The 25,151-nt window shown below is 47.3% G+C and overlaps 1 protein-coding gene across 1 annotated transcript in view; it reads left to right on the top strand.

Moving 5' to 3' along the window:
- SH3TC1 (SH3 domain and tetratricopeptide repeats 1) overlaps positions 1–25,151 on the top strand; it is a 57,407-nt gene that overhangs the window by 14,707 nt on the left and 17,549 nt on the right. Inside the window, exons 6-12 of the mRNA XM_060247266.1 lie at positions 94–167; positions 4,750–4,954; positions 6,372–6,502; positions 11,986–12,045; positions 13,854–15,518; positions 18,850–19,030; positions 20,553–20,703. Coding sequence (XP_060103249.1) covers positions 94–167; positions 4,750–4,954; positions 6,372–6,502; positions 11,986–12,045; positions 13,854–15,518; positions 18,850–19,030; positions 20,553–20,703 — 2,467 coding nt within the window. The remainder of the gene's footprint in view (positions 1–93; positions 168–4,749; positions 4,955–6,371; positions 6,503–11,985; positions 12,046–13,853; positions 15,519–18,849; positions 19,031–20,552; positions 20,704–25,151) is intronic.

Below are 25,151 nucleotides of genomic sequence, written 5' to 3'. Positions count from 1 at the left end.
CTACTGTAGTAGCTTGAAGTTTGAAGTGGTATTGCTTAAAATTGTCAGAACTATTTATCATGGTTTCTAATTTCCCTTAACTCTCCATTCTAGGTGGTTTCTGAAAGCAAACCTGAACCCTGCAGATTTTGCTGGGACATCCCAGCCGGTTGGTCCCCGTTCAGTTGGTGAGTGCTGTTAGAGCAGAAGGCAGGCTGCACAGCGCTAGGTCAGAATCTCAGCTCCACAAGCAGCATGTTGATGCTACAAGTCCTTCCCCCAAAGAAACCCTCATCTGAAGAACCTGGAGTGGCTTTGAGGCCTGTGCTTCAGCTTGCTCTCAATGGCCACGGGCAGCTTTGTTCATCAGAGCTTCCTCCCATCCATCCTTGGGGATGGCGAGGCAGGCAAACCAGCCAGCACCTGTGAGGCAGGTTGCTTGAGAGACAGCAAATGGTTCCAGGACATCCAGAAAGCTTCATGGCTGATTTGAGTTGAACTTGAGTCTCCCCAATTAAGCCTCCGACCACTAAACAACACTACCTTTCTGTTCCATTTTACCATCTGGTTTGCAAATGGCTAATGCAACAATTGTAAAGTGATAGAAATGAAACAGATTATTCTGATTTGCTCTGAGCTATGTTCTTTTGTTCTGCAGTTAGACTTGCCAGCACCTAACTTTCTTTCTTCCGTTGTGGTGCTGCCTTTGTTTGGAAACTGACTGTCTCCCCTGGGAGGTCTCCTCTGCCACTGTGCTATAGTCCTCTCCTGTGCTGGGCAAAATAGAGTGTAACTGTTAGGTTCTGGCAGCTCTCATCAACTCAGCCCCTTTGATTGGAATCAAATAAAGAGTTTATTAAAGAGATACATGTTCACAGCAAGATGTTTCTTGTTAGAACTGACCTCATAGGGTAGGGCCAAATATATACACTAGGCGTGGCAGTTAATGACATCAGCAATCCAATGAGCAAAAAAGCAGCAGTAAAGCATTTGAAATAAATGTGCTCAATTCCCACCCACCCACCCCCACAGTTAAGTGTATTTTCTTTGGAAATGAAATTCCAAACCATTCTTTCCAGCAGTTCTGATAAGGCACCTGTTCGCCAAGGTCAAAGAAAAGGGAAGCTGCGGCTCTGTTGTGAATCTGCTGTGGGAATGTGGATAAATCCCTTTTTCCCCTTAGAGGTTTGAACTAAGCAAAACCTTCAGCTTGAGTTTGAAAACGTTTTTTTCTCTGGGGAGAGAGCAGGCAGGAGGGGGGGAGTCACTTTCCCACCTCACCTCAGTCACCCTTTTAGAAATCCTAACAGCAAGAGACAATGGGATGCTGTCCACCTCCCCCTTCACACACCTGCATCTAGACAGGTGGTATCTAGCAGGAAACAGAACTCTGGAGAAATTAAATGCTAGAAAGACTTCAGGAAAAATCTGGAGACTTCAGGAAAAGCTTTTTTGACCTGGCCTGGCCTAGTCAATGGGAGGAGAGAGAGAGAGACCCCCCCGGGGGGGCGGGAGCCAGGAGTCGGGGCTCTCTGGTGCTGATTCCCTTGAGGCAGACAGACCTGCTTGTCTGAAGTCTGTGGGAGGCAGCCGTTGCCCTGTACTGGCCTGCACATCTGGAAGAGGCTTCAAGAGAATGGAACCTCTGTAGAACATCTAGCAACTTTCTAAGCTAAGGAATCTACCTTATATTTAACGTCTGCTAGGGCATGTGTAAAGGGAGGGACAGAGGAATTGTGTTCTACCCTTTTCTTTTGAATCCTTTTCTCAGTCTAGGGAATATTTTCTTTTTCTTTTCTTTTTTGATTTAAACTACAAAGGAAAGAAGCATTGCAAAGAATACAGAAAAAAAGGGGGGGAAAGGGCATTAACAGAATGGGAGAAACAGAAACCAGTACAAATATATCAATTATAATTCTACCTCCCAATAAAATACTCAGATCACTCTACCTACAAGTATAAAAATCCCCATAAATTTTACCTTCCTTTCTTTCATTACCAGAAACAAAAAAGGAAAAAATTCTTTTAATAAACTAGTAGTAGCAATATGAATCTGAACACTTCTTAAACACAAATAGATATAACAAGTTAATTTTTTTTTCAAAACTATCTCAACGCCAATTTTATCTAACTTAAGCCTATTGTAAGCACAGATTATAGTGTTAGTTTAACAAAATCCTTATTAAAACAAGCACATAGAAATTATTTCTTTATCTTTAGCAAATTACATAAGATACAACTAAATAATGTGTCTATCTCAGTCTATACCATTTCTCCAAATAACATATTAAAAACAAATCTACAAAATTACCAAATCTACCAGATTACACAACAATTATGCTATCTGGCTTTTCAACCATTAATCCAGCTCTTACATCAATAAAAGCAATCTCACTAACTAGGCATACTGTAAATACATCTACTGTATAGAGAAATTTGTTATCTGCACTCATTAACTAATCCAAAATGACTATATATTTAATTACAATTTTAGCAACTCTTACTTCTTCAAAATCTCCCTTATTTTTTTGAAGCGAACATCTTTATTAATAGTTACATGTTTATTTGTCCACAAAAAAGAACCCAAACTCAAGAATCCTTCTTCCGAAATATTAGAGACTTTTAAATTCCTTTAATTTCTGCATCCATATTACACCAGAGGCAGCCCATTTAATCACAGTTTGCCTTTTAAAATCACATACCAATTCTTAATCAGAGTTCCATATCTAGCCATTCACAAAAGTAAAAGATAAAATCCAAGATCCTTCTTCCGAAAAGCTTTCCATATCTTGATTTGTTGATTGGAGTGTATCTTTTCTTCTCTCAATATGGCCTGCCCCCTCAACAACAGGGGGAAGAATTCAACACCATTTTTCCCTCTCAGCCTGATTCCACTGGGTCTTGATTTCCAGTCTGGTTTTAAAACTGCAACATAGGAGACCATCTTAATTTTCCTTTGTTTATTTTGGTGTATCACTTTCCCATTCCAATTTCACAGCCGTCAGCACACTCTCTTTAGCACTCAGCCCCTGTAGATTTGCAATTTCATTAGCTTTCAGCATAAAACAACTCACTTGATCTTTAATGAGCTGCATAAATGAGACAAGATCTTGTTTCAGAGAGATGATATTTGAAAAGATATCTTTTTCATGAGACATTTCGCTAGGCAGTGACATTTTTCTCTGATAACAAAACTCAGTCTCTTAGTTCAAATTGTAAAATAGCTTCGAGCTCCTGCTAATCAACGTTCCACAACAGCTCCAGCTGAGGTTTTAAATGCCATTCTTTCAAATAGTCAGGCAATAGAGACAGATCTCTCTAGAACATATCTCCTTTGTGTTCAGATCGTATTGCAACCTTATAATAATCTCTTTAGTATATTTCCAGTTATAATCCGGGTCGATTTTAGTAATTGTAATCAATCCAATTTAAATAGTTAAGACTGCTCATGACTTTCCAAGGCCTTCTTTTGAGCTAGTCTCTCGTTGTTATGCAAAGTGATCCATCAGGGAGTAGAATTAGAAAAGCACCTACTTGTTAAGTAGAATCATCACTTTAGGAGTAGAAAAACGCTTCTTCAAAGACGTACTGGAGAAAATGAAAGCAAGAAAGCAGTCGGGCGTTCTTCTTTTTCTACTGATATGCCAGCTGTTCATGACTGCGGAGCTTCAGGACATACAGGAAACGCAGAGGCCGCCGCCGCTGAACCTCTCTCTTCCTGTAAAAATCCCATGCCGAAGAAAAAGCCTTTTCCGGGCTTTTTCTATGGGGGGCATCACTTCTGTGACCCCCCTCTAACAGCCAGACTCAGAGTTGCCACAGAAGGATGATCTGCAAGCCCCTCTGAAGCCAAGATGACGGAGCCTGGAAGTCCGAATATTTTCTTTTTAAAAATACTTTATAACTTTTGATACTAGTAGTGATTCTCGGTACCACATTAAATTGCTATCATGCAGGGCCTGCTATTTTAAAAAGGAGCCCCACCAGCAAGTGAGGTCAGTCAGTTGCCAGCAGCTGCTCCTTTAGTGGCGCACTGAGTAGTTTCTCCCCCTGGTAACTGGCCACGGATAGCAGGAGGGAAAGAGGGGAGGCCTCAGGACAGGGCAAGGATGCTAGGCGCCTGGCCCTCTCAGTGGGCCATTCTTATGAGGGCCAGATGGTGGCAACAGTGGAGCTCACAGAGAGAAAAGCGTTGGGGAAATTGGGTGGGCAACATGCGCCAGGCAAAAACCTTGAGCAGCCACGGGGCCCCAGGTGTCTTGGAGGGTGTGGTGGAATCAGTTCTGCAGGTCAGACCAGGACTGTTCCACCACAGGGAGAGGGGAGGTGATGGGACTTAATTTTGAGAGAAATGCCTTTTTTGTTGTTCTCGCTCTTTATTGCTGGGTCACATGATTCCTCTCTGGTGTAGGAGCCTTCCGAGTCAATTCTTGTTTCTCGCACACAGAGTCTTTTGAAGACTCTTGCTTCCTGTCATTTGGTGTAGCAGCAGAGAGTGGCTGTGCTATTTTATGGCCATCAGACAGAGCTATTCTGCCTATGCCATATTGAATAACCCATCATCTCTTCTTTGTTCAAGGTTTCAGTCGTTGTTTCTTTGTTTTTGTGGTTTCACAGTCCAATGCAAGTAACTAGTAACATTCAGCTCAACAGATGCTAAGAAACAGAGGCATACGTTACACTGGAACTATTGTCATTGACCATTTATTGACTTGCTGTCATAAATTAAACATCCGTGTGCTGCCATAACCCACTTCCTGTCTTTTCCAGGTCCTGATGTGGCTGAGGGATCTTCAGTAGCAATTATTGGCCACGCAAGTGCTGGGCCAGACGAAATTGGCTTCCAGGAAGGCAGCAGGATTGACATTATTGGCTACTTCATGACAAGCCTGCCGTGGTTTGTGGGAAGACGAGTGCCGGGGGGCCAGATTGGTTTTGTGCCAAGCACTCATGTTAAACCAGAGACCTTCAAGGAGTAAGTATCAGAGGCATTAGTGCTGAGGAAAGCCCCCCATGACTGGCACTGGAAATCTCTCCTCCAAAAGTTCCTGCTGCCATTTGTAGTGCGACTTCTGTACAGGTTGGCTAAGTGCTATGATTGCTGGGAAGATTTTTCAAAAAAGACAGAAGGTAGAACAAGGAATGGTGAAACTTAAAACCTACCTGCAGGGTATGATTATGGATAATTTATTCATTTCCTTTATAACCCGTTTTTCTCCCTGAGACTCAGGCAAATGATGAAACTTCCCATCAGACAGAGTACAGAAGACATCAGTAATTGGAGTGGGATTGCAAAATCCCCCATCTAAGTCATGACATCCCATAAACAATGTGGAAAATGGCTTCCAAAAGCAGGAGAATGGGTGCAATAAGCAGGCTGCAGTTCTCCTGCTCCCTTTATAAAGCTGCCTTGACAACCTTCCTGTTAGACTACAGCCCCGTTTCTTTTATATAAAAATGCTGTCTTGAACATTTTGGTGCTCCACGACGTTCAGCAGAGGGACAGGGTTGCAGGGGCCTCCCCGGTTGCCTGCAGTGGGCTGCTCTACAAGGTGCGATTGCGCCAGCCAGAGGGAGCACCAGCATGGCAGATGCTAATGTGGCCGACTTGCAGGGTGGCACAGGCAGAAGGAAACCTTGCAGATGGGGGGCCCAGGGCCTTGAAGGGGCTGATAGCCAGGTCAGGCAGTGTTTTTCCAGGGAAATGCACTGAATTCCATCAGACCTTGCAGGGGCGGGGGAGTGGCGAAGACATGACTCGGTTTGGGATCCATATTAACTGCTTTATAATGAGTCAGACCTTTGGCCTGTCGGGGTCAGTGTTGTCTCCTCGGACTGACAGTGGATCTCCAGGTTCTCAGGCGGGGGTCTTCCTCATCACCTGCCAGATCTCTTAACTGGAGATGTTGGGGATTGGTCTTGGGGTCTCCTGCCTGCCAAGCAGAGGCTCCACCCCTGAGCCGCGGCTCCTTGAAGTGGCTGTGGTTCAGTCGTTATTTTTCTAGTTACTTGCTGAATCAAGAGGTGGAAAAGATACAACAAATGGCCCCCTTAAATTCTTTTCCGTGTTGCTGGAGGGGAGCTTGTCTGGTGCCCTGCTGGCACTTGTTGTGCCTGACCTCATGGATACCCTGAGATTGCCAACCTGAAAAAGAGCCCCGTATTCCCGCGACTGGCAAAATCCCATGTGGTGAAAGGCTTCCCTCCAGACATTTCCTGGGCTTGGGGCCAGAGGCCTTCCTCTTGTCCTGCAGCCGCCCATCAGCCCTGTCCAAGGCCCCTTGTTCCGATGGGCAGTAGACCTGCCCTCCAGACTGAATCACAGTCTTGGTCAACAAGGAGGGATGAGAGATGTCCTTGCAGCTCCTCTCTGTATCGTGTGCTTCCCTCAGATCACCCTGCCAGGCTTTCTTTGAAGACAAGCCTCCTTTCCCCACCAAGGAAGCAGCCCTTTCAGAAGAGGATGTGATAACACTCTTGGAACAAGCATCACACGAGGACATCTGTCAGGTCTACCGAATAGGTAAGCAGCTCTGGCATTATGTCGTTGCATCTGTTTGTTTTTTGCATCTTCACCCTGCCCTCCTCCTGAGGGCCGTGGGGCAGTGGATGTGGTCCTCTTCTCTGTGGTGTCCTCCAAACACTACTGGGAGGTTGCTTAGACTGTGCGAGCAAGGGACTGGGCCAAGGTCACCCAGTGGACATGGGGGCTGAGTGGTGCCCAATTCCGTAACTGCACAGATGCTTGCACTGGACACGCAGGGAGCTCCTGTCTGCACACTCTTGAGTTCTGTGCCATGGAAACCAGCAGCGACATGGGGTGCCCAACTAGACCACTTTGAATCCCATGGAACTTAGATGGCCAATCTGCACTGACCAGCAGTGCCAGTCCTTTTCACCCATCAGAATATGACAGAATCTGCTCTAAACAGAGGATTGTCCAGTGTTCTTTGACCTAATGGTCCCCCATGGTGGCTTCTATTTGCAAAAATCCATGCCTTTGAAACAAGACACCACCTTCTATGTTTTCATTTTGATTAGAAGATGATATTGGATTTATATCCCACCCTCCACTCCGAATCTCAAGAGTTTTAGAGCGGCCTACAATCTCCTTTCCCTTCCTCCCCCACAACAGACATCTTGTGATGTAGGGAGGGCTGAGAGGACTCTCCCAGCAGCTGCCCTTTCAAGGACAACCTATGAGAGCTCTGGCTAACCCAAAGCCATCCCAGCAGCTGCAAGTGGAGGAGTGGAGAATCAAACCGGGTTTTCCCAGATAAGAGTCCGCTTACTTAACCACTATGGCTAACCCAAGGCCATTCCAGCAGCTGCAAGTGGAGGAGTGGGGAATCAAACCCTGTTCTCCCAGATAAGAGTCCGCACACTTAACCACTACACCAAACTGGCTGATAAGCCTTAGAAGTGAAAAAGATGTGCACCTGTGAGTGGGCTCTGTGTGGCATGGGCGGGGGGAGGTGTCTCTGTGCTGTAGCAGCAGTCCTCTCCCCCCGCCCCCACTCGTGCTGCTTCTGAGGGTCCCATCCCCAAGGAGCAGCATTCTGGGGGTCGTTTCAGGCTGCAGTGGGAGGAGGGAGGCAGCAAAGTTGTCCCTCCAGGGATGGATTTTAGAGGCAGTGGCTCGATAGTCTGTTAGAAACCCCCCCTTCTAATGTCCCTTAGATACCCGTTGCAGTCCATGCAGGCTTTCTTGCAGGCATAGCTGCCTTCTAGTTGGTTAGTTGATTTGATCCTGCCCAGGGTGACCTCCGGGGGGGCTGGAGGGGCTGGAAAAGAGCTTCCCCCCACTCCCACTAAGTGAGCCTGATGCTCAGGCCCTTGCCTTTGGAACCATGGCAACCGTTTTGTGTATGACAAGTAATGACGAACACACCAGAGAGAAACAGTCCCCAGTTTTGTGTGTGGCCTTGACCTTCTAGCCTCCCAAAGAATGTGTATTGGGGGGTATTTATCTTTCTTGGAAGGTTGGAGAAAAGCTGTATCACAGGTAGTGGGGTGGGGGGACTGCAATCTTCTTGAAGTCCAGCAGGTGTCGCTATTCCCCTGATGTTGAAAAATACTCTCCAAATTTGCGCCAAACAATGTCTGCTGTATAGAAATGAACTTCTTTTGCACAGAGGCTGTCAGAGCATGATGTAGCTCCATTCCAAAAGCTGCTTCCAAGGAACAACTTGCAGAGCACTAGATCTGACTTCCAAGAGACCCAACAAGATGTGCTCCCTTCCTGGGAGCAAAGGGAGTTTTGACTAACCAGAGCCCCCACCCACAGAATCTTGTTGGTCTCTGAGGTGCTCCTGGGCTCCAGTCCAAACGTGCTGCTCCACTCTCCCCAGAGTTGCTGACTGTCTGTATGCGTTCCCCTTGCCCAGTGGGCTCGGGTGTCATCAATATGCAGGTGGTACCCAGGTGGGTCTGTTAATGGATGGCTGACCAGCTGCCACCTCAGGAGATCTGGCCAGTTGTTTGGAAGCTGGTCTGGTCAAAGCAAAGCCCTCCAAAACTGAACCCATCAAAGGCAGAAGTCCTGTGGCAGGGGTGGGGAATTCACCTTCCTACTCTTATTTATGCTATTTAGTTAGTTGATTTTTATTCTGCCCTACCCTGTGAACGGGCTCAGGGCAGCATACAATAGACAATTAAAAACAGTAAAATAACAATAAAACAATAAAAACGACTCTGTGTCAGAGCGGAAGACAGAATTAATCGAATTACAGTCTCTCTCAAGCTGAGACCAATAGGCCTGACTGAAGATGGAATACTGGGGCAAGGGAGGCCAGGTCAGGTTACTTTGGATGCCTGGCGGAACAGCTGTTTTGCAGGCCCTGCAGAAAGGTAACAGATCTGGTAGGAGCCCTGATCTCTAACGGGAGCAGGTTCCACCAGGTTGGGGCCAGGGCAGAAGAAGCCCTGGCCTTAGTCAAGGTTAGGTGGACATCCCTTAGGACGGGGACGACTAGAAGATGTTGGTTTTCTGATCCTTTGGAGCACATATGGGGAGAGGCAGTCCCTCAGATATGACAGTCCCAGGCTGCAGAGGGCTTTGAAGGTCAATACCAAAACTTTGAAGTGAATCCAGTACTCGATAGGGAACCAGTGCAAATGGTGTAGTGTCAGCCGAAAGCATGCTCGTACAGGTGATGCAGTTATTTTGCACTAGCTGGAGTTTCCAGATTAGCCCCAAGGGCAAAGCCCATGTAGAGCAAGTTACAGTAATCCAACCTGGAAGTGACCGTTGCCGTGGGTCACTGTAGCTGTGGGGAGAAGTAGGGTGCCAGCTGCCTGATCTGCTGAAGACAGTAAAAGCCCAGCCTGGCAACTGCAGTGCCCTGGGCCTCCATGGAGAGTGAGACATCCAGGATCACTCCCAGGCTATACACCTGGGCCAGCACAAGTGCACCGTCCAGGGCTGGGAGCCTGAGACCCAATTCTGCTCCACCCTGGCTCAGGTGCAGGACCTCCAACTTCATTACATTAAGCTTCAGCCGGCTCTGTGGCAACCACCCAGCCATGGCTCCCAGTGCCTCAGCCAGATGGTCTGGAACAAGTAAGAGTGGCCATCAAGTTGGGTGTCATCTGCAGGCTGGTGACAACCCAGCCCAACCTCCTGGGCTAGCTGGGTGAAGGATGATGAACATTGTTGACAATAGAATTGCCCCCTGCGGCACACCCCATTCAAGCGGGTGTTGCGATGAGATCTGCTCACCAACCGTCACCCTGTGTTCCCGACCATGGAGAAAGGAGGAGAACCTCTGTAAGGCAATCCCCTGAACTCCAGTGTCAGTGAGGTGGTGGGCCATGAGATCATAGTCAACCATGTCAAACCCTACTGTGAGATCCAAAAGCAATAGCAGCACCAACCTTGCACGATCCAGCGCCTCCAGAGATCATCTGTGGGGATGACCAGTGCAGTATGCATCCCATGGCCAGGGCAGAAAGCGAATTGAAATGGGTCAAGGACAGATGTGTCCTCCAGGAAAGCCTGAATCTGTTCAGCCCTCTGCATTCTCAACTACTTTCCCCTGAATTATTCATGAAATAGACCTCTTCATAGAGCCACAGAGAAAAACATCCATACATGGATCAACACACCAGTTTCTAATCTCTGCACCCGGCTCTGCTTTGAAGACATGTCTGCCAGGGTTCCCTCTCAGCTGAGTGAGTGTGAGCCAGCTCACAGATTTTTAGCCTCCAGCTCATGCATTTTTGTCTCAGCCCAGGAAAGATGACCCCAGAGCACAATAACTGATGCAGCAGCTCATAGCTTTAATGCCAGCAGCTCACAAAGTAGAATTTTGGCTTACAAGACGCTGCAGCATAGAAGGAACATGGATGTCTACTATCTTTCCCTGGCTCAAAGGGAGGTCTAATAATAGTAATAAGAATAAGAATAATATTTAATTTATATCACAACATAAAACTTCAGCAATTAAAACAATACATATTATAAATAGGTCTGCGATAAAGTCCATTGTAACCATCTCCCAGGGTTTCAAAGTCATTTCTAGGGGATGCAGTAGGGGAGGCGGTGGGCTCTCCTTCCTTGGAGGTTTTTCAACAGAGGCTAGAGGGCCCTCTGACAGCAATGAAGATCCTGTGAATTTAGGGGGAGGGGTTGGTGAGTTTCCTGCACTGCGCAGGGGGTTGGACTAGATGATCCTGGAGGTCACTTCTAACTCTATTCTAAACCTGAGGGCTTCCCAACACTTTCCTTGGCCATGATGCATACAGGACAAGAAGTTACATACTGCGATTTATCCCTATGCATCTCAGGCACCACAATTGTCTCTGAACAAGAAGTAGGGTTTTTACATATCCAAAATGCTCTGCGAGTTGGCTATCATGACAGTGTTTACATTGGCATTTCCCCTCTTGAGACATTCTGGCACATATAAGCTGTCTCCTTCGTACAAACACCCATCTTCTTTTTTCCTAGTTCTGTCTTAAAGTCAGCATCTCCCTCTTCCTCCGTTGCCCCCCTCACTGCCCCACTGACCAGCTTGGAGAAGGCATTTCTCTCTTTAAATCACTTATCCAAGCCAGCCAGCAGCTTGGAGAATGCATTTAAAGTTGCTTTCTTTCACCTCTCTCCTCGTCCCACCTATTTTCCTTCTTTCTGGCTCTCAAACATCTGATGTTCATGTCTTGCAGCTCTCAAACACCTGGCGTTTATCCTATGTGGCTCTTATGTTAAGCAAGTTTGGCCATCCCTGGTCCAAAGGTTATTCATCATGAAATAAGGATTAGTTTTTAGTTATGTAGCATGAGGCTGTATATTCATGCAGTGTTTACATTTTTAGTAAATGAATTCCATTAATCCATTCACAATGTCATGCTCTTCCAGAGGTTTCTGTAAGATTATTGGGCAGAAGCTATTATCACAGATGTTTGGTCTGACAGTTCTCAGCAGAAAAGTTGTCCAAATATAATAACATATTATACTGGGGATAGTTCACATTGCAGTGATTTCATAATTATCTATATAACTAAAGCTAACCTGAAAAGTTATTATACTAAAATGAAACCTTCACCTGGGTAGTAAATATTAAGGCCAGCAAGAATAAGCCTTTATGTAGAAAAACCATGATTTAAATCAAGTCTTACTGACTAGTTATTTAAATCAACTTGATTTAAGTCAAATGCACCTTGCTCAAAGCAACCTCAGTTAATGCTCCCCAGTAATTTAGCAGTTTAGGAAAGGCAAGAAACACTCACTTTCCCAGCAGCTCCTTCTGGGGTTCTGCCTCCCAGGCCAGCTGGCTCCTTTCTGTGGGGGACGGGCGCTGGAGCAGCCTTGGAGTAGCTTGGAGTGGAAGGCTTGATTCTGGGCACATGCAGAGCAAAGGCCCTGGACTTCTTCACTCACAAAAGCAAGCTGAATGAAAGGTATTACCCTTGCATAATACAAGTCCATTCGCTGCAAAAATTTGTTTGCCCTCATTTAAAGTATATGACTAATATATGCTTGAACTGTTTTTATTTTATTACCAGATGGACAAGAAGATACTGAATTTGAACCATCTGTGAAGCAAGGTAAAATTCATTGCGTGTGTTAAACATTTTTTTCAGTGAAGCGAATGCATACTTAAAACTTCCTGTAGTTTTCCTGTCTCTCTTGAAAGCAATTTTTGATCTTCACTGAACAAGAGTTGCTTTGGATCCACTTTCACTTTATTCTGTCTTAGGATCTGGTTGGTTGTTGCTGTGCAAACTTGGCAGGAATGGGAAAAACCTCAGGCTCACGTGTGCTGCTTGGTCTGTGTGGCCTGGAAAGGCAGGGCTGAGCAAAGGGGCCCTCCATTTTGTGCTGGGATCCCCAAATGCCTTCTCACCCGGCTCCAACTCGTAGAGCATTTATGTGAAAGTATCTCTCCTGGTCCATGAACATGTGGCTCCCATGAGGACTTGGGGGTTAGATCTTCAACTGGAATTCTGTGTTGGGAACTTGCAGGCCTGGCCATAGCATATGACCTGTTGCCGTAGCATATGAGAGGACCGGGCTTCCTCCTGCTGCCCTGTGGGCATCATTTACCCCATTCAAGTTGCCTTTTGAGCTGCCATGGAACGCCTGGGTCCTAATTTTCCCAGCAGCCCAACACTGACCAGTGAGTAACACACAGAGAGGCACATTAGCTGATCAAAATATGTGCAAATGTTTTCTTAAGCACAATGCACAACCCTGCAAATAAAATAGAATACCACAAAGATACAAAAACTCACAGAACATGACCAGTGGGAAAATGTAGTCTTCTAATGCATTTTTTTCGAGCAAAGCAGTTAAACACCATAGAGGATGAAAGATATCAATACAGAAAAGGCATATTATATGGGCCAGCAGTAAATGATTATATAAAATTGATTGTATAATCAAAATATGCAATAGCCACACTTTCTAGCTGCCTCCTACCCATCTTAGTTGGAAGCTAAGCAGAGTCCTCTCAGTTGTTCTCTACCTTATTCTGTAGCAGTTTGCATAGCTGCCTCCTCCGTCCTTTGGAGTTCCCAGGCAATATCCAGAAGAAGATAATAAAATAAAAAGGAAGCAAAGCTAGTATAGAGGCTAAAGAGCAAAGATAGAAACAGAATGTGCATGAAAAAGGGAGGGGGAGGGAGGTGTTGAGGTAGGTTGAAGTCAGAGTGGAGTTTTAGGGCTTCAGAGAGGGGAGTCTGATTCTGACTGGCCTTTTGTATAGGTACTTTCCTCATGGACCAGAGGCAGCCCCTTTGCCCTTTGAGATAGAACAAGTGTTCCCTGCATCTCCCCGTTATCCAGTCTCTTTCTTTTGGGAGGGATTCACCATGACTGGTGTTCTTCAAGAAAGCTCCCTTCCTTGTCCTTTGCTTCCACGTGTCCATCCTGTCTGTGCTGTCAGTGGCTCCCTCAGCCCTGCCGAGCCTCGTGAAGCAGACTCGCATCCTCCCCTCCGCTGAGCCTTCACCAGAGCTCTGGCTCCTGGAGTCGCAGGGCCAGGCTGCTGCTGCTTACCAGAGTTCCTCTTTGTCCATCAAATTCAGCCTGTAGCAGGCTCAGCTGTGGGTGGTTCTTCAAAGTAAGGTCAGCAGCCATCAGGGCGTGTCAGTTTTTCCCCAGGGGGGAACAGTTGCTCCCTGGGTCAGGAGAATGGCCGCGGGTGGCGTGAGCTAGTCTGAACCAGGCTTGTCCTCCCCTGAGAACTCCCGGAGTTGAGGGTGGTGGGAACATGTGGACTTTGAAATATGTGAAGTGGCCCCTGGCTGACTCAGGTTAGGTGTGGCAATTGTGAGAGAAGGAAAGGTAAACTTTAGCCTTACATACTCCTGATTTGACTTGTGTTAATTTTCCAGAATTCTCTTCATGTCTTGGCCTTTCTCTTTCTCAGGGATGTCTATTAACGAAAACACCTGTGCGGTGAAATATCAGGTGGAGCAATTGCTGAGGAAAGTGAAAGACTTGTCTGGGGAAGGGGGAGCTGAAGGGAAGGAGCCCTTTTCTGCTCCGGAGGCCGAGGTGCCGCCTTCTGCCTCACCGGAGCCCCCTTTCTGTGTAGGCCAAGTGGATCAGAGCTGCCGGCCAGGAGTCTCTGATTCTTTGCTGCTTTTTCTGAATGGGGAAGGGTATGAGGCTACCTTCAAGAGCCTGTACGACCTTTCATTTTCCTTCCTTGGGACTTTGTTTTGCGGCTATGCCAGTGAGGAGGACCTGACGGATTACTTTGGTGCGATGAGGGAAGCCGCAAAACGAGCCGGTCTGCGGTGGGCCTTGGCCAGGCTGTGCTGCCTCTTGGGGAGGATGAGCGTCCGGAAGTTCAAGCTGTCTCAAGCCCGAGTTTATTTTGAAGAAGCCTTAGCAACTTTACAAGGAGACTTTCGAGACCTCTATCTTGTCACTGCTCTTTATGTAAATCTGACTGGGATCTACCTGATGCAGAAGAACAAAGCAAAATGTTCTGGCCTTCTGGACAAGGCTGCCGCTTTGCTCCTGGGCCTTCCCGACTATATCAGCAGCACAGCCATGGAGTCAGAGATCCTGAAGCACGCTTTGAAGAGAGCCATCCTTAGCCAAAGCAGGAGCACAGAAGCTAGAGCCTGCTTTCTGCTGGTGAAGCATTATCTGCACTTGAAGCAAGGGGAAGACGCTCTGCCCTTCCTGGAGCGGCTGCAGCTCCTGAGGGAAGAGGCGGGCTTCCAAGAGCGTGCCTTGTCCGCAGGGGGATGGTTGATCCTCGGCCAGCTCTATGGCCAGAAGCGTTTGCCCCACCTGGTGCTCAGCTGTGTCCAGAAAGCCTCCTCTTGCAGCTCAGGATCTTTGGCTGAGTCCTTCAGAAGCATTGATCTTGTATTAAAAAATGGTCCCCGAACCGTGGGGCGAACACCCCCCTCCCAAATTGCACTTTATCTCAGGCAGATGCTCCCTTTGCTGGCCGGCAGCAAGGAGCATGGAAAACTGTGCAGAGTCGTTTGCTGCAGCCTTTCTGTTCTCTGCAGTCGCCACAAGCTGTACAGGAAAGCCGTTGCTTACATGGAGAAGGTGCTGGAGGGAGATGTGCAAACGAGCACCAAAGAAACCATTAGCCACTTGGTTTTCCTCAGCTGGTTATACATCCTCCAAGGGCAAAATATGGTAGCTGTGGATATTTTGAATGCCATAACTGAGTCTTCGGAGAGCAGCCACCAACAGTTGGGTGTTGTGCATAACATGCTGGCAATTGCTTTGAAACGGCTGCGTGCCACCAAGCGAGCAGCGGAAAGCTACTACAAAGCCCTGTGCCTTTCACAGGAGACGGGCGGGATGCAGAACCAGGCAGTTGCTTTGGCCAACCTGGGGGTTCTTTGTTGGCATTCAAGCGCCAGAAGTCTTGGGGAGCGCTTCTTGCTGAGAGCAGTCAAGGTGTTCTCTGAACTGCCGAGGGCTGACTGGGGCAGAGATTTCATCGAAGTCCTCCTCAGACTTGGGCGCTGCTACACCGACCATGTGTGGAAAGAAGCAGCAAGATGTTGTTATGAATGGGCCTTTTTGGTGGCCATGGAAACAGACCACTTGGAAGGTGAGTACATTTCCAGTCTCCTCAAACTAAATCTGAATATGATTCTTTTCATTTGAGGGCCTTCTAACTCCGGAGAGGAGAAGCCACTCCCTGCACACAAAAAATGTCTGGAAAGTGAACCAGCACAGTTCTTTCCCTTTCTCAACACTTAAAGTCATCTGTCCCCTTGAAGTTTTCTCTGTGGCTACAGTTTCAGTGTTCCTCCCTCATATAATGGAAGGCACTACCAATTTTTTTGAATTGCTCAATTGTGTATGTTTTCTAGCTTTGGTACGCAAGAACATACAGCAACAAAAAACTGGGGCTCCTATTCTGTGTGCTGCCTCAGTGAAACCCACATGATCACTCGTTTACAAGCACGTGCATGTGTGTTCAGCCTGACATGGGGAATTAGCTTTCAGACTGACACGTTTGTGTAGTGGGAAACTAGGATCTTTTACCTAAAGAAGTGGCTTTGATTAGCAAATTTCAGGAGAAGGATAACAGAAAACAGGCTGAAAGGCTTTAAAAGGAACATGGAGTTTATTGAGGGATTTGGTACCATTGTGTGTGTGTGTGTGTGTTGGGGGGGGGGGCTTAGCCTAAGCAAATACCAAATCAAAGCACAGATAAATTGCACATCCCTTATCCTAACTAACCATACTTCAGCAACAGCCACTAATGTTAACCAGAGCTATTCCACTTTGGAGCAGCAGGTATTTTTAAGAGAAAGGTGTCAGTGTGGGGAGGGGGGAATGCGGACTAGAAAAGGGGAGAGCTGCAGTCTACTGGGGGGAAGGTGTCCCCTCTTCCAGATGTGAGGCTGAAATAGCAGAGAGCAGCAAAGTGTTAGTTCTTTGTGTGGTGCAGAATGGTTTGGAAAATAAAGATCAAGACAGGGATCAAAGATGTACCTCTCCTTTTGTCTGTGTAGAAATCAAGATGGAAGAAGGAAGGATTCAGTGAGTTTGTCAGGAACAAATCCCTGACAGGTATATCTGGGGATGGCCCTGCTATTTGATTTGCTGGTATTATTATCCTTGCTCATTAACTATTATTATGTTGATGCATTTATATCTGTCTAATGTACTAACCCTGTGCTGTGATTGTATTCACAAATACTAACACCCATTGATTTCTGTAGACATGGAGTGTTCTGTGTGTAGTGGGGTGTTCCAGGCCTGCAGATGGAAGAGGAGGGTGGGGAGACAGCTAATCTGGTTTCTCTGGGTAACGCTGATATGGACCAGCTAGAAAGGGAAGAGTATGTGGAATGTGACCTTGGCGGGAAGTAATCCTGAGGCCTGAGAAAGGACTTTGTATTAATTAATTCAGATTACTTTGGTGGGTGCGGGGAAAAGCTGTTACTTTGTAAGGTATATTTACCAAGGGACTGCTAATCTGCGTCATTCTGGCAAAAGTGAGTCTTGTGATTGCATACTGAGAATAATTGCCTACCTGATCTATCAATAAAACTTCTTCTGCCTACACTCGAGGAGTCTTATGATAGTATCTGGGCAAACCCTGACAGTTAGAGCCAGGATCAGATTTCAGGGATTTCAGCAAGAGTAAGCAAGTAGACCAACCATGAGATTAGGGTAACAGGAGGGGTCCAGAAACTGAGTGGTTCGGAGGCAGAGAAGTGACTTTTGTGCACCTTCAGTTGTATTGAGAAGGGGACAGTGTCTCTCCTGTGACAGGACTGGTCCAGGTGGGCGGCTGTGTTGGTCTGAAGCAGTAGAACAAAGTAGGAGTCCAGCAGCACCTTAAGACCAACCAGAAAGGGCGGGGGGCGGGGAGACCATGGGAAGTGCTGCCATTCCTCTCAGGGTTGCTGCTGAGGACTTGAAGGGCTGTGTTTTTAAGACCCTTTTATGATGTTACAAAAAGGATGGGCAGCCCCGTGAGGGGAGGAGGCAGCAGGCAGGGCGGAAGGGAGGGAAGGGAAGGGGGAGGCAGGCGGGCACCTCTGGCTTACAGACCAGCTGACCTCTTTTGGGGAATCACCTGCTTTCAGGTATCGGTTTCTCTTTTTTAGGGGTGTCGTCCTACATCCAGAGTCATCCAAGCAAATACAATATGTTCGTGTTTGCTTCAGCTATGGGGGACCAGGTTTTGCTGTCGGGAGAAGGAGAGGCTAAAAGTGGCATCCAGAGGCAGGTCCTCCTAAAGACCTGCAGGCTAGCAGCTGGGAGCTTCCACAGGGGAGGCTCCACCAGGCAACTTTCCACCTGGTCTCTGGTCCCCAAAGGTGTGGGGTGTGTGTGTGGGGGGGTGCTCCAAGGCCCTAAGAGAACTTTGTCTTAAACTGAAGCCGCTTCTGTAGAGGGCAGAACAGCCTCCCTCCCTCCCTCTTGCCCCGAGGCCAAACCATCCTGGGGAGACACTGCAGCAGGCATCTTGGTGGGAGGCGGCAGACTCTGGGCTGATTTCAGTGGCATTTTGGGGCAGGCCTGCATTTCCAAGCAGGGGGGTGTCCGTGTTTGCTGGTTGCAGCAAAACTAGACAGCATCAACCGTCATGGAGGAGAGCCCACTTCTTTCGACATGGCTTCTTACCCCTGCATGAAATGACTTCCTAGCGAGGAGCCACTCACTGCTCCTGAAGAAGTGTGTTCTGATCCACCAGAACTTCAGCAGGACGAGGCTCTGTTTTGTCTCTTTGGGCCAGGGCTCCATGGAGTAGTCATGGTGAACAGGAGGCTTTTGCGGCCTGCACGCTTGAGTTGTAAGGAGTGGGATATGTCATTACAGAAATTATTGAGGAGGACAAGCCACGCAGATCTCTGACCTCTGTCTGCTTTCAAGCTGCTGCCATCCTGGCTGATAGTGCTGATGCCAAAGGCTGGGATGGAGAGAAGGCGGCCAGAAGGAGCTGTTCCTTCCCTCCCGCACCCCCTCCCCCCCTCCTGGGTATGGTCCAGTCCTTTTGCGGGGCAGAAGACCCACATTGCTCACTGCGGTGAGGCCAGTTAGAAAATTCACTTGCTGGCTAGTCTGAGGTTATGTATACATTAAACTTTAACATTATTTAAAACAAACGCTTCCATTTCTCAGGAGAATGAGGGGATGGTCTGTGTATAAATCAAACCATTTTAAAATAACTGTCTTGTATTTAAGGGTTTTTTTAAAACTGACATGGACCAAATAATCAAATTGAGGACCTTCAAAGGCAAAACCGGTAGCATCTTAAGATCTGAACCCTGACTCCCATAGCCAGCACCAGCTGTTGGCTTCTTCCCTGTGCCCAGTTGTCCAGAGCCGTCCAGCAGGGATAATCCTGCCAAGCTCTGTTGTTTCTCCCCACAGGGTTTCTCAGTGGCCCTTCAGCCCCTGTTCCTTCTTTTCTGTAGGGCAATTCCAGGCTGTTCAGCATCTGTGCCAATTCTACAGTACAGTTTTTCCAGACGAAATGCAGTGTCTTCTGTACAAAGAGTACCAGCTTTCCTTACTTAGGAAAAGGCCTGACAAAGTCGTGGAGGGGCAGGTGCTGGAAGCCATCAGCCAGCTGTATCTGTCTCTAGGCACTGAAAGGTGAGAACCAGCTGTTCTCAGAAGTGATTTGCTTCAGACTGAGGGCTGCTAAATTTCACTGCTGTTTATATCTCAAGTGCAGGGGGGGTGTTGTGGGGAGCGAGAGTGAGGGTGTGAGGAGCCCTGTAGACATGGGACCAGAGGCCCAGCCTGCACATCATGTTGGATTTGGGGTTCCTGGATTTTGCAGATATTGATGGCACGTGGTGTCTGCCCTGAGAACCAACTGAAGGTGCCTTCCTCGGTGAGCTGCTCAAGCAGGGTTGAGCAAGTGCCCTTTCCGTCTCTGGCGCTTTCTGCACAGCTGAGCTAATTTTCTTCTGCAGTCCCAGTTGAAGGGGGATTAAAACTGTGTGTCTCCCTGCAGCACTCAATAGGGGCCTGTGTCCCCATTACAGTCCTGGAGTGCAAAGGGACCCCCCCCTGCTCACCAGAGAAGGGAGCTGGAATACCAGATCTCCCTCCCCCCCCCCCCAACAAATAACCCTCTGTTACTTGGCAGAGGGAAGTTCTAAAATTATGCCATTTTCAAAACTGCCAAATTACATGGGGAGTTACCTGCTTGCAAACTGCCTCACCCGTCAGGTAGGTAGAAATGCTGAGTGTGCACTGGGGGGGGGGGCAGCTGCTGCTCTCCCTGGGTGAGCCTTTTTCAACAGCTGAGCAGGTGTGACCTTCCCAAAGGCGGCAGGAGCTCAGGGGAAGAGGGAGAAAGTGAGATGTGCCAGAGGAGCTACTGCGGTTTGCGTGATTGTGGTAGGAAGAGCATGTTGTGCCTGTCTGTGCTTGTGAGAGAAGTCACATCCCTCAAGTCCTCTCTGTTTAGAAAATGCCCCACTTCTCTGGACCTACAAGAAGGAAACTTCACAGTAAGAGAGGACAGATCTTCCGTTCTGTGTGATGAATTCTCACACTCTGTCATCCAAGCATTGTGATTTCCATTGTAGTATGTTGCTTTGCTCACTTCAGTGATCCCTTCTGTCTCTGAGTGTGACCTTTGCTTGCCTTGCCTGATGGAACAGCGGCAGACTTCATGCTGGGACCCTTCTCCAGAAACCTGGGAATGAAAAGAACAGCTATATTTTGCCCAGGATAGTTGCTAAATAACTTCAAAGCACACTGTTCACATATGAAGTATTACATAGCTGAAGCAGAATATGTTGTATTTATTTATTTCATTTATGCCCTGCCTTTTCCTCCAAAGTGGCTCTCAGTGTTTTCTTTCTCTCCGTTTTATTCTCAAAACAACCCTGTGATGTAGGCTAGACTGATTGTGTGACTGACCCAAGGTTACCCAGTGAATGTACACAACAGAGGGGGATTTGAACCCAGTTTTCCTAGAGTCTACTCTAAGTACTGCAGGACACCATAACGTCTAGTTGTGCCCTCAGGTTACAAAGTTAGAGATGGTGTGTTTCAGGGGCAAACAGTAGCCAAATGGGCTTTGGGGAGGCTGGGAAAACTGGGTCTTCTATCTCTTCCAGGGCCAGCCTGTGACTCTGACGCAGATTGATTTCTTTAGGGCATACCGATCTGCTCTGGAATACACTAAACGAAGTCTTGGACTGTTCATTGATCTTCAGGCAAAAGTGAAGGAAGCATACGCCTGGCTTCAGGCAGGAAAAATATATTATATGTTGCGGCAGAATGAGCTAGTGGACCTTTACATTCAGGTAAGATTATTTATATGCTTGGAATTAAATTATGATAGTGTAAATGCTGTAAAGGATTGGAAATGATTGGATTAACTGAGGGTCACAGAGCTGAAAAGCATATTGTGTGTCTCAGTGATTCCACGTCTGATTGTTCTGGCTAAAGGAAAGAGCGAAACCAGTTATGCCCAGAATCTTGACTATAAGGGCTCTATGATGGCCCTGTCCACTTCCCTCCCTCCGAAGCAAAATCTTCCCTCTGGTTTTTTTCCTTCTGTAACCAAGCCACTCTGGTTATCTATTTTCTTCTTTCCTGAAGAATTCTGGCTGTCCCACCCTGTAGGATATTTTGACGGTTTGCTCAGCCCAGGAACCTAAGGGAAGGAATGAGAGCCCCCTTTAATTTATATGATTTAAATGACACTCAAGAAGTTTTTATATTCTGAATTAACAAAATATTTTATTTAACATAGAGGGAAAAGGTCAGGTGAAATTTCGGAGGTAACTCAATATAGATAACTGTGAGGTAAAGCCAGTACATGCACAGACTTTAGTTTTTATGTTTTAGACTAATGAGAGTTTTAACACTATTCACAGTTGCTTTAAATCTTTGTTGAATGGCTTTTGTTCCAGTGTTTTTCCCACACACTCCAGTACACTTTCTTTGACTCTTTTGGCTTCCAGAAAGCTGGTGCACTCTTCCTAGCACCCAAACTCCTTCTCTTGACACACGCCAGGACTTGTCGAGTTTTTACTGACTCTCAAGGTCTCCAAAGGCAGGTTCCTAACCCCACCAGACCAGGGATCTCTGCAGTCTTCTGAGCCAACTCTCCCTGCTCAGACTGGGTAGGGAAATTCTCCTCTCAGTAGAAGATCTGTGCCCTTTCCTTGGCCCAAACAGGAAGCTTCACCTACTTCCCACACTTCCTTGCCAACTTTCTCCAGATCTTCTGTCTGTGTTAAACTGCTCTCAGGCAGGGCTGAAATCAGACTCAACTCAGTGAAGGCAGGAATCTGACTGACTCTCTCCTCAGCATCCAGCTCTCTGAAGACATTTCTGCTCAGCTAATGCCGACCAATCAGATTGCTTGGAGCAGCCTGTCACTCAAGCCTCTCTGGCTTCTGTGAAGAATTATCCCTTCACAGTCCTTTAACTGTTTGTGCAGCACTTCTAAGCTTTGCCACAGGCTCAGTGCAATCATGAAAGGGCTGCTGGTACCTCAACAGCCTGAAAAATGCTTAAGAGCGATGGCAGTCCAAGTGGGTGGTGCAGGGCCATGCCAAGAGGTGGCTGGAAACTATGCATTTGGGAGGCTAGATTAAAAATGTTGGACATGAGAGAGCAGAGAAGGCCTGAGCACTGCTCATGAACAGAACTAGAGTTTTTTGGAAGGGAATCTGGGGCAAAAAAGGCCTTGTCAAGGAGGTTGCTGCCATTGTTGGCAGGTGAGAGGACCTCAGCCCACCTTGTCATGCCTCAGCCCACCTGGAGAGCCAGTTTGGTGTAGCGGTTAAGCGTTCGGACTCTTATCTGGGAGAACCGGGTTTGATTCCCCACTCCTCCACTTGCACCTGCTAGCATGGCCTTGGGTCAGCCATAGCTCTGGCAGAGGTTGTCCTTGAAAGGGCAGCTGCTGTGAGAGTCCTCTCCAGTCCCACCCACCTCACAGGGTGTCTGTTGTGGGGGAGGGAGATAAAGGAGATTGTGAGCCGCTCTGAGACTCTTCGGAGTGGAGGGCGGGATATAAATCCAATATCATCATCTTCTTCTAGTCATGTGGGGCAGTCTTGTACAGTGCCTGTTACTGACTGAGCAGCTTTAATAGAGGGCAGATGAGGCAGATTTTAAATAAGTATGATGACTGTTGTTGAAAATTAAGGGAGCTCTCGGGGTTCTAAGGCCAAATGTGTCAAGAGTCACTCCATTTTTGTTCCTCTTGCCATATGTATCTAAACAGTTGTACAATGCTAACTCTTGTGCTTTGCTATGCTGGCTTTGAAGCATTTCTGCTGCTTATCTGAAGGGAGGGTGGCATGTCTGGGAACTGGCTAGTTACTATGCAACCAAGGTCAAGAGAGCTGGAGAGATGTAACCGAGGGGCTGATAACAGACACCTGTGGTGATAACAGAATAGTAGTGAACCTGCACAAAATCCCCCGCTTTAGCTTGGCTTGAATTATAATGGTCAAGGCAAAGGTTTATAAGAGCAAGGAACTGACGGGATAGCCAGTTCCAACAAATCCTGTATGTGCTCATGATGCTGGAATAAAGATCTTGAGCTATACTTGTCTTTTCCTTGCCTCTGGGTTTGACAAAATGTAGCATCTCATCTAAATATCTGTATTAATATGTTTTTTTTAACTATCTTAGAAAACCGTGCGTAGGAGTTTCATTTATGCTTTTCTGGGAAAGTGCCAAATAGGAAAAGAATGGAAAATCTGTGCAGCAAATTAAAAGACTTGTGTAACATGATACTTTTTTTTTTGGCCGGGAGATTTTACCACAACTTCCTGAGGCAATCCAGATGGAAGCTGTGATTAGCATACTTGAGATCTCTTTGAGGGGAGAACACCAGAGTGCCTCACATGCAGGGAAACGGACTGATAAATGGGACATTCTGTAGCACTTATTGGGTCACTTACTCAAGCACTGTGGAGTTGCTCCAGTTGACAATGAACTCACACAGCATTATTGCCGAGCAGAGACTAATTCACTGCCTGAATTAGAGCCACACAACAGTGGTAGATGAAGGAACTATTAATTCCTCAAGGAAGACCACTGAATGAAGAGCCAGTTTGGTGTAGTGGTTAAGTGTGCGGACTCTTATCTGGGAGAACCGGGTTTGATTCCCCACTCCTCCACTTGCACCTGCTGGCATGGCCTTGGGTCAGCCATAGCTCTGGCAGAGGTTGTCCTTGAAAGGGCAGCTGCTGTGAGAGCCCACTCCAGCCCCCCCCACCTCACAGGGTGTCTGTTGTGGGGGAGGAAGGTAAAGGAGATTGTGAGCCGCTCTGAGACTCTTGGGAGTGGAGGGTGGGATATAAATCCAATATCTTCATCTACCTCACAGGGTGTCTGTTGGGGGGGAGGAAGGGAAAGGAGATTGTGAGCCGCTCTGAGACTCTTGGGAGTGGAGGGTGGGATATAAATCCAATATCTTCATCTACCTCACAGGGTGTCTGTTGGGGGGGAGGAAGGGAAAGGAGATTGTGAGCCCCTCTGAGACTCTTGGGAGTGGAGGGTGGGATATAAATCCAATATCTTCATCTACCTCACAGGGTGTCTGTTGTGGTGGAGGAAGGGAAAGGAGATTGTGAGCTGCTCTGAGACTCTTGGGAGTGGAGGGCGGGATATAAATCCAATATCTTCATCTACCTCACAGGGTGTCTGTTGTGGTGGAGGAAGGGAAAGGAGATTGTGAGCCGCTCTGAGACTCTTGGGAGTGGAGGGCGGGATATAAATCCAATATCTTCATCTACCTCACAGGGTGTCTGTTGTGGGGGAGGAAGGGAAAGGAGATTGTGAGCCGCTCTGAGACTCTTGGGAGTGGAGGGCGGGATATAAATCCAATATCTTCATCTACCTCACAGGGTGTCTGTTGTGGGGGAGGAAGGGAAAGGAGATTGTAAGCTGCTCTGAGACTCTTCGGAGTGGAGGGCGGGATATAAATCCAATATCTTCATCTACCTCACAGGGTGTCTGTTGGGGGGGAGAAAGGGAAAGGAGATTGTGAGCCCCTCTGAGACTCTTCGGAGTGGAGGGTGGGATATAAATCCAATATCTTCATCTACCTCACAGGGTGTCTGTTGTGGTGGAGGGAGGTAAAGGAGATTGTGAGCCGCTCTGAGACTCTTGGGAGTGGAGGGCGGGATATAACTCCAATATCTTCATCTACCTCACAGGGTGTCTGTTGTGGGGGAGGAAGGTAAAGGAGATTGTGAGCTGCTCTGAGACTCTTGGGAGTGGAGGGCGGGATATAACTCCAATATCTTCATCTACCTCACAGGGTGTCTGTTGTGGAGGAGGAAGGTAAAGGAGATTGTGAGCCGCTCTGAGACTCTTGGGAGTGGAGGGCGGGATATAACTCCAATATCTTCATCTACCTCACAGGGTGTCTGTTGTGGTGGAGGGAGGTAAAGGAGATTGTGAGCCGCTCTGAGACTCTTCGGAGTGGAGGGCGGGATATAAATCCAATATCTTCTTCATCTTCAATATCTTCATCTTCACTGAATAAAGAACCAGCAGAGCATTTGCTGTTATCCCAAAGAAAGAGAAGCGATAATATATATTTGTATTTCAAGTATATGACACTGGGGCACTAAAGGATGCAGTTACTAGCAAGACACCAGGGAAAAGTGAATTAAAACAGTCACGAAATTGCATCATGGAATAAAGGTAGAGTCCTGTGGCACCTCGAGACCAACAAAGCTATATCCGTAAAAACTTGGTTGGTCCTAGAGGTGCCATT

Source organism: Heteronotia binoei, chromosome 9, assembly GCF_032191835.1.
Source record: "Heteronotia binoei isolate CCM8104 ecotype False Entrance Well chromosome 9, APGP_CSIRO_Hbin_v1, whole genome shotgun sequence".
NCBI lineage: Eukaryota > Metazoa > Chordata > Lepidosauria > Squamata > Gekkonidae > Heteronotia > Heteronotia binoei.
The sequence above is the reverse complement of the archived record's forward strand: the minus strand, read 5'-3'. Positions and strand labels throughout refer to the sequence as shown.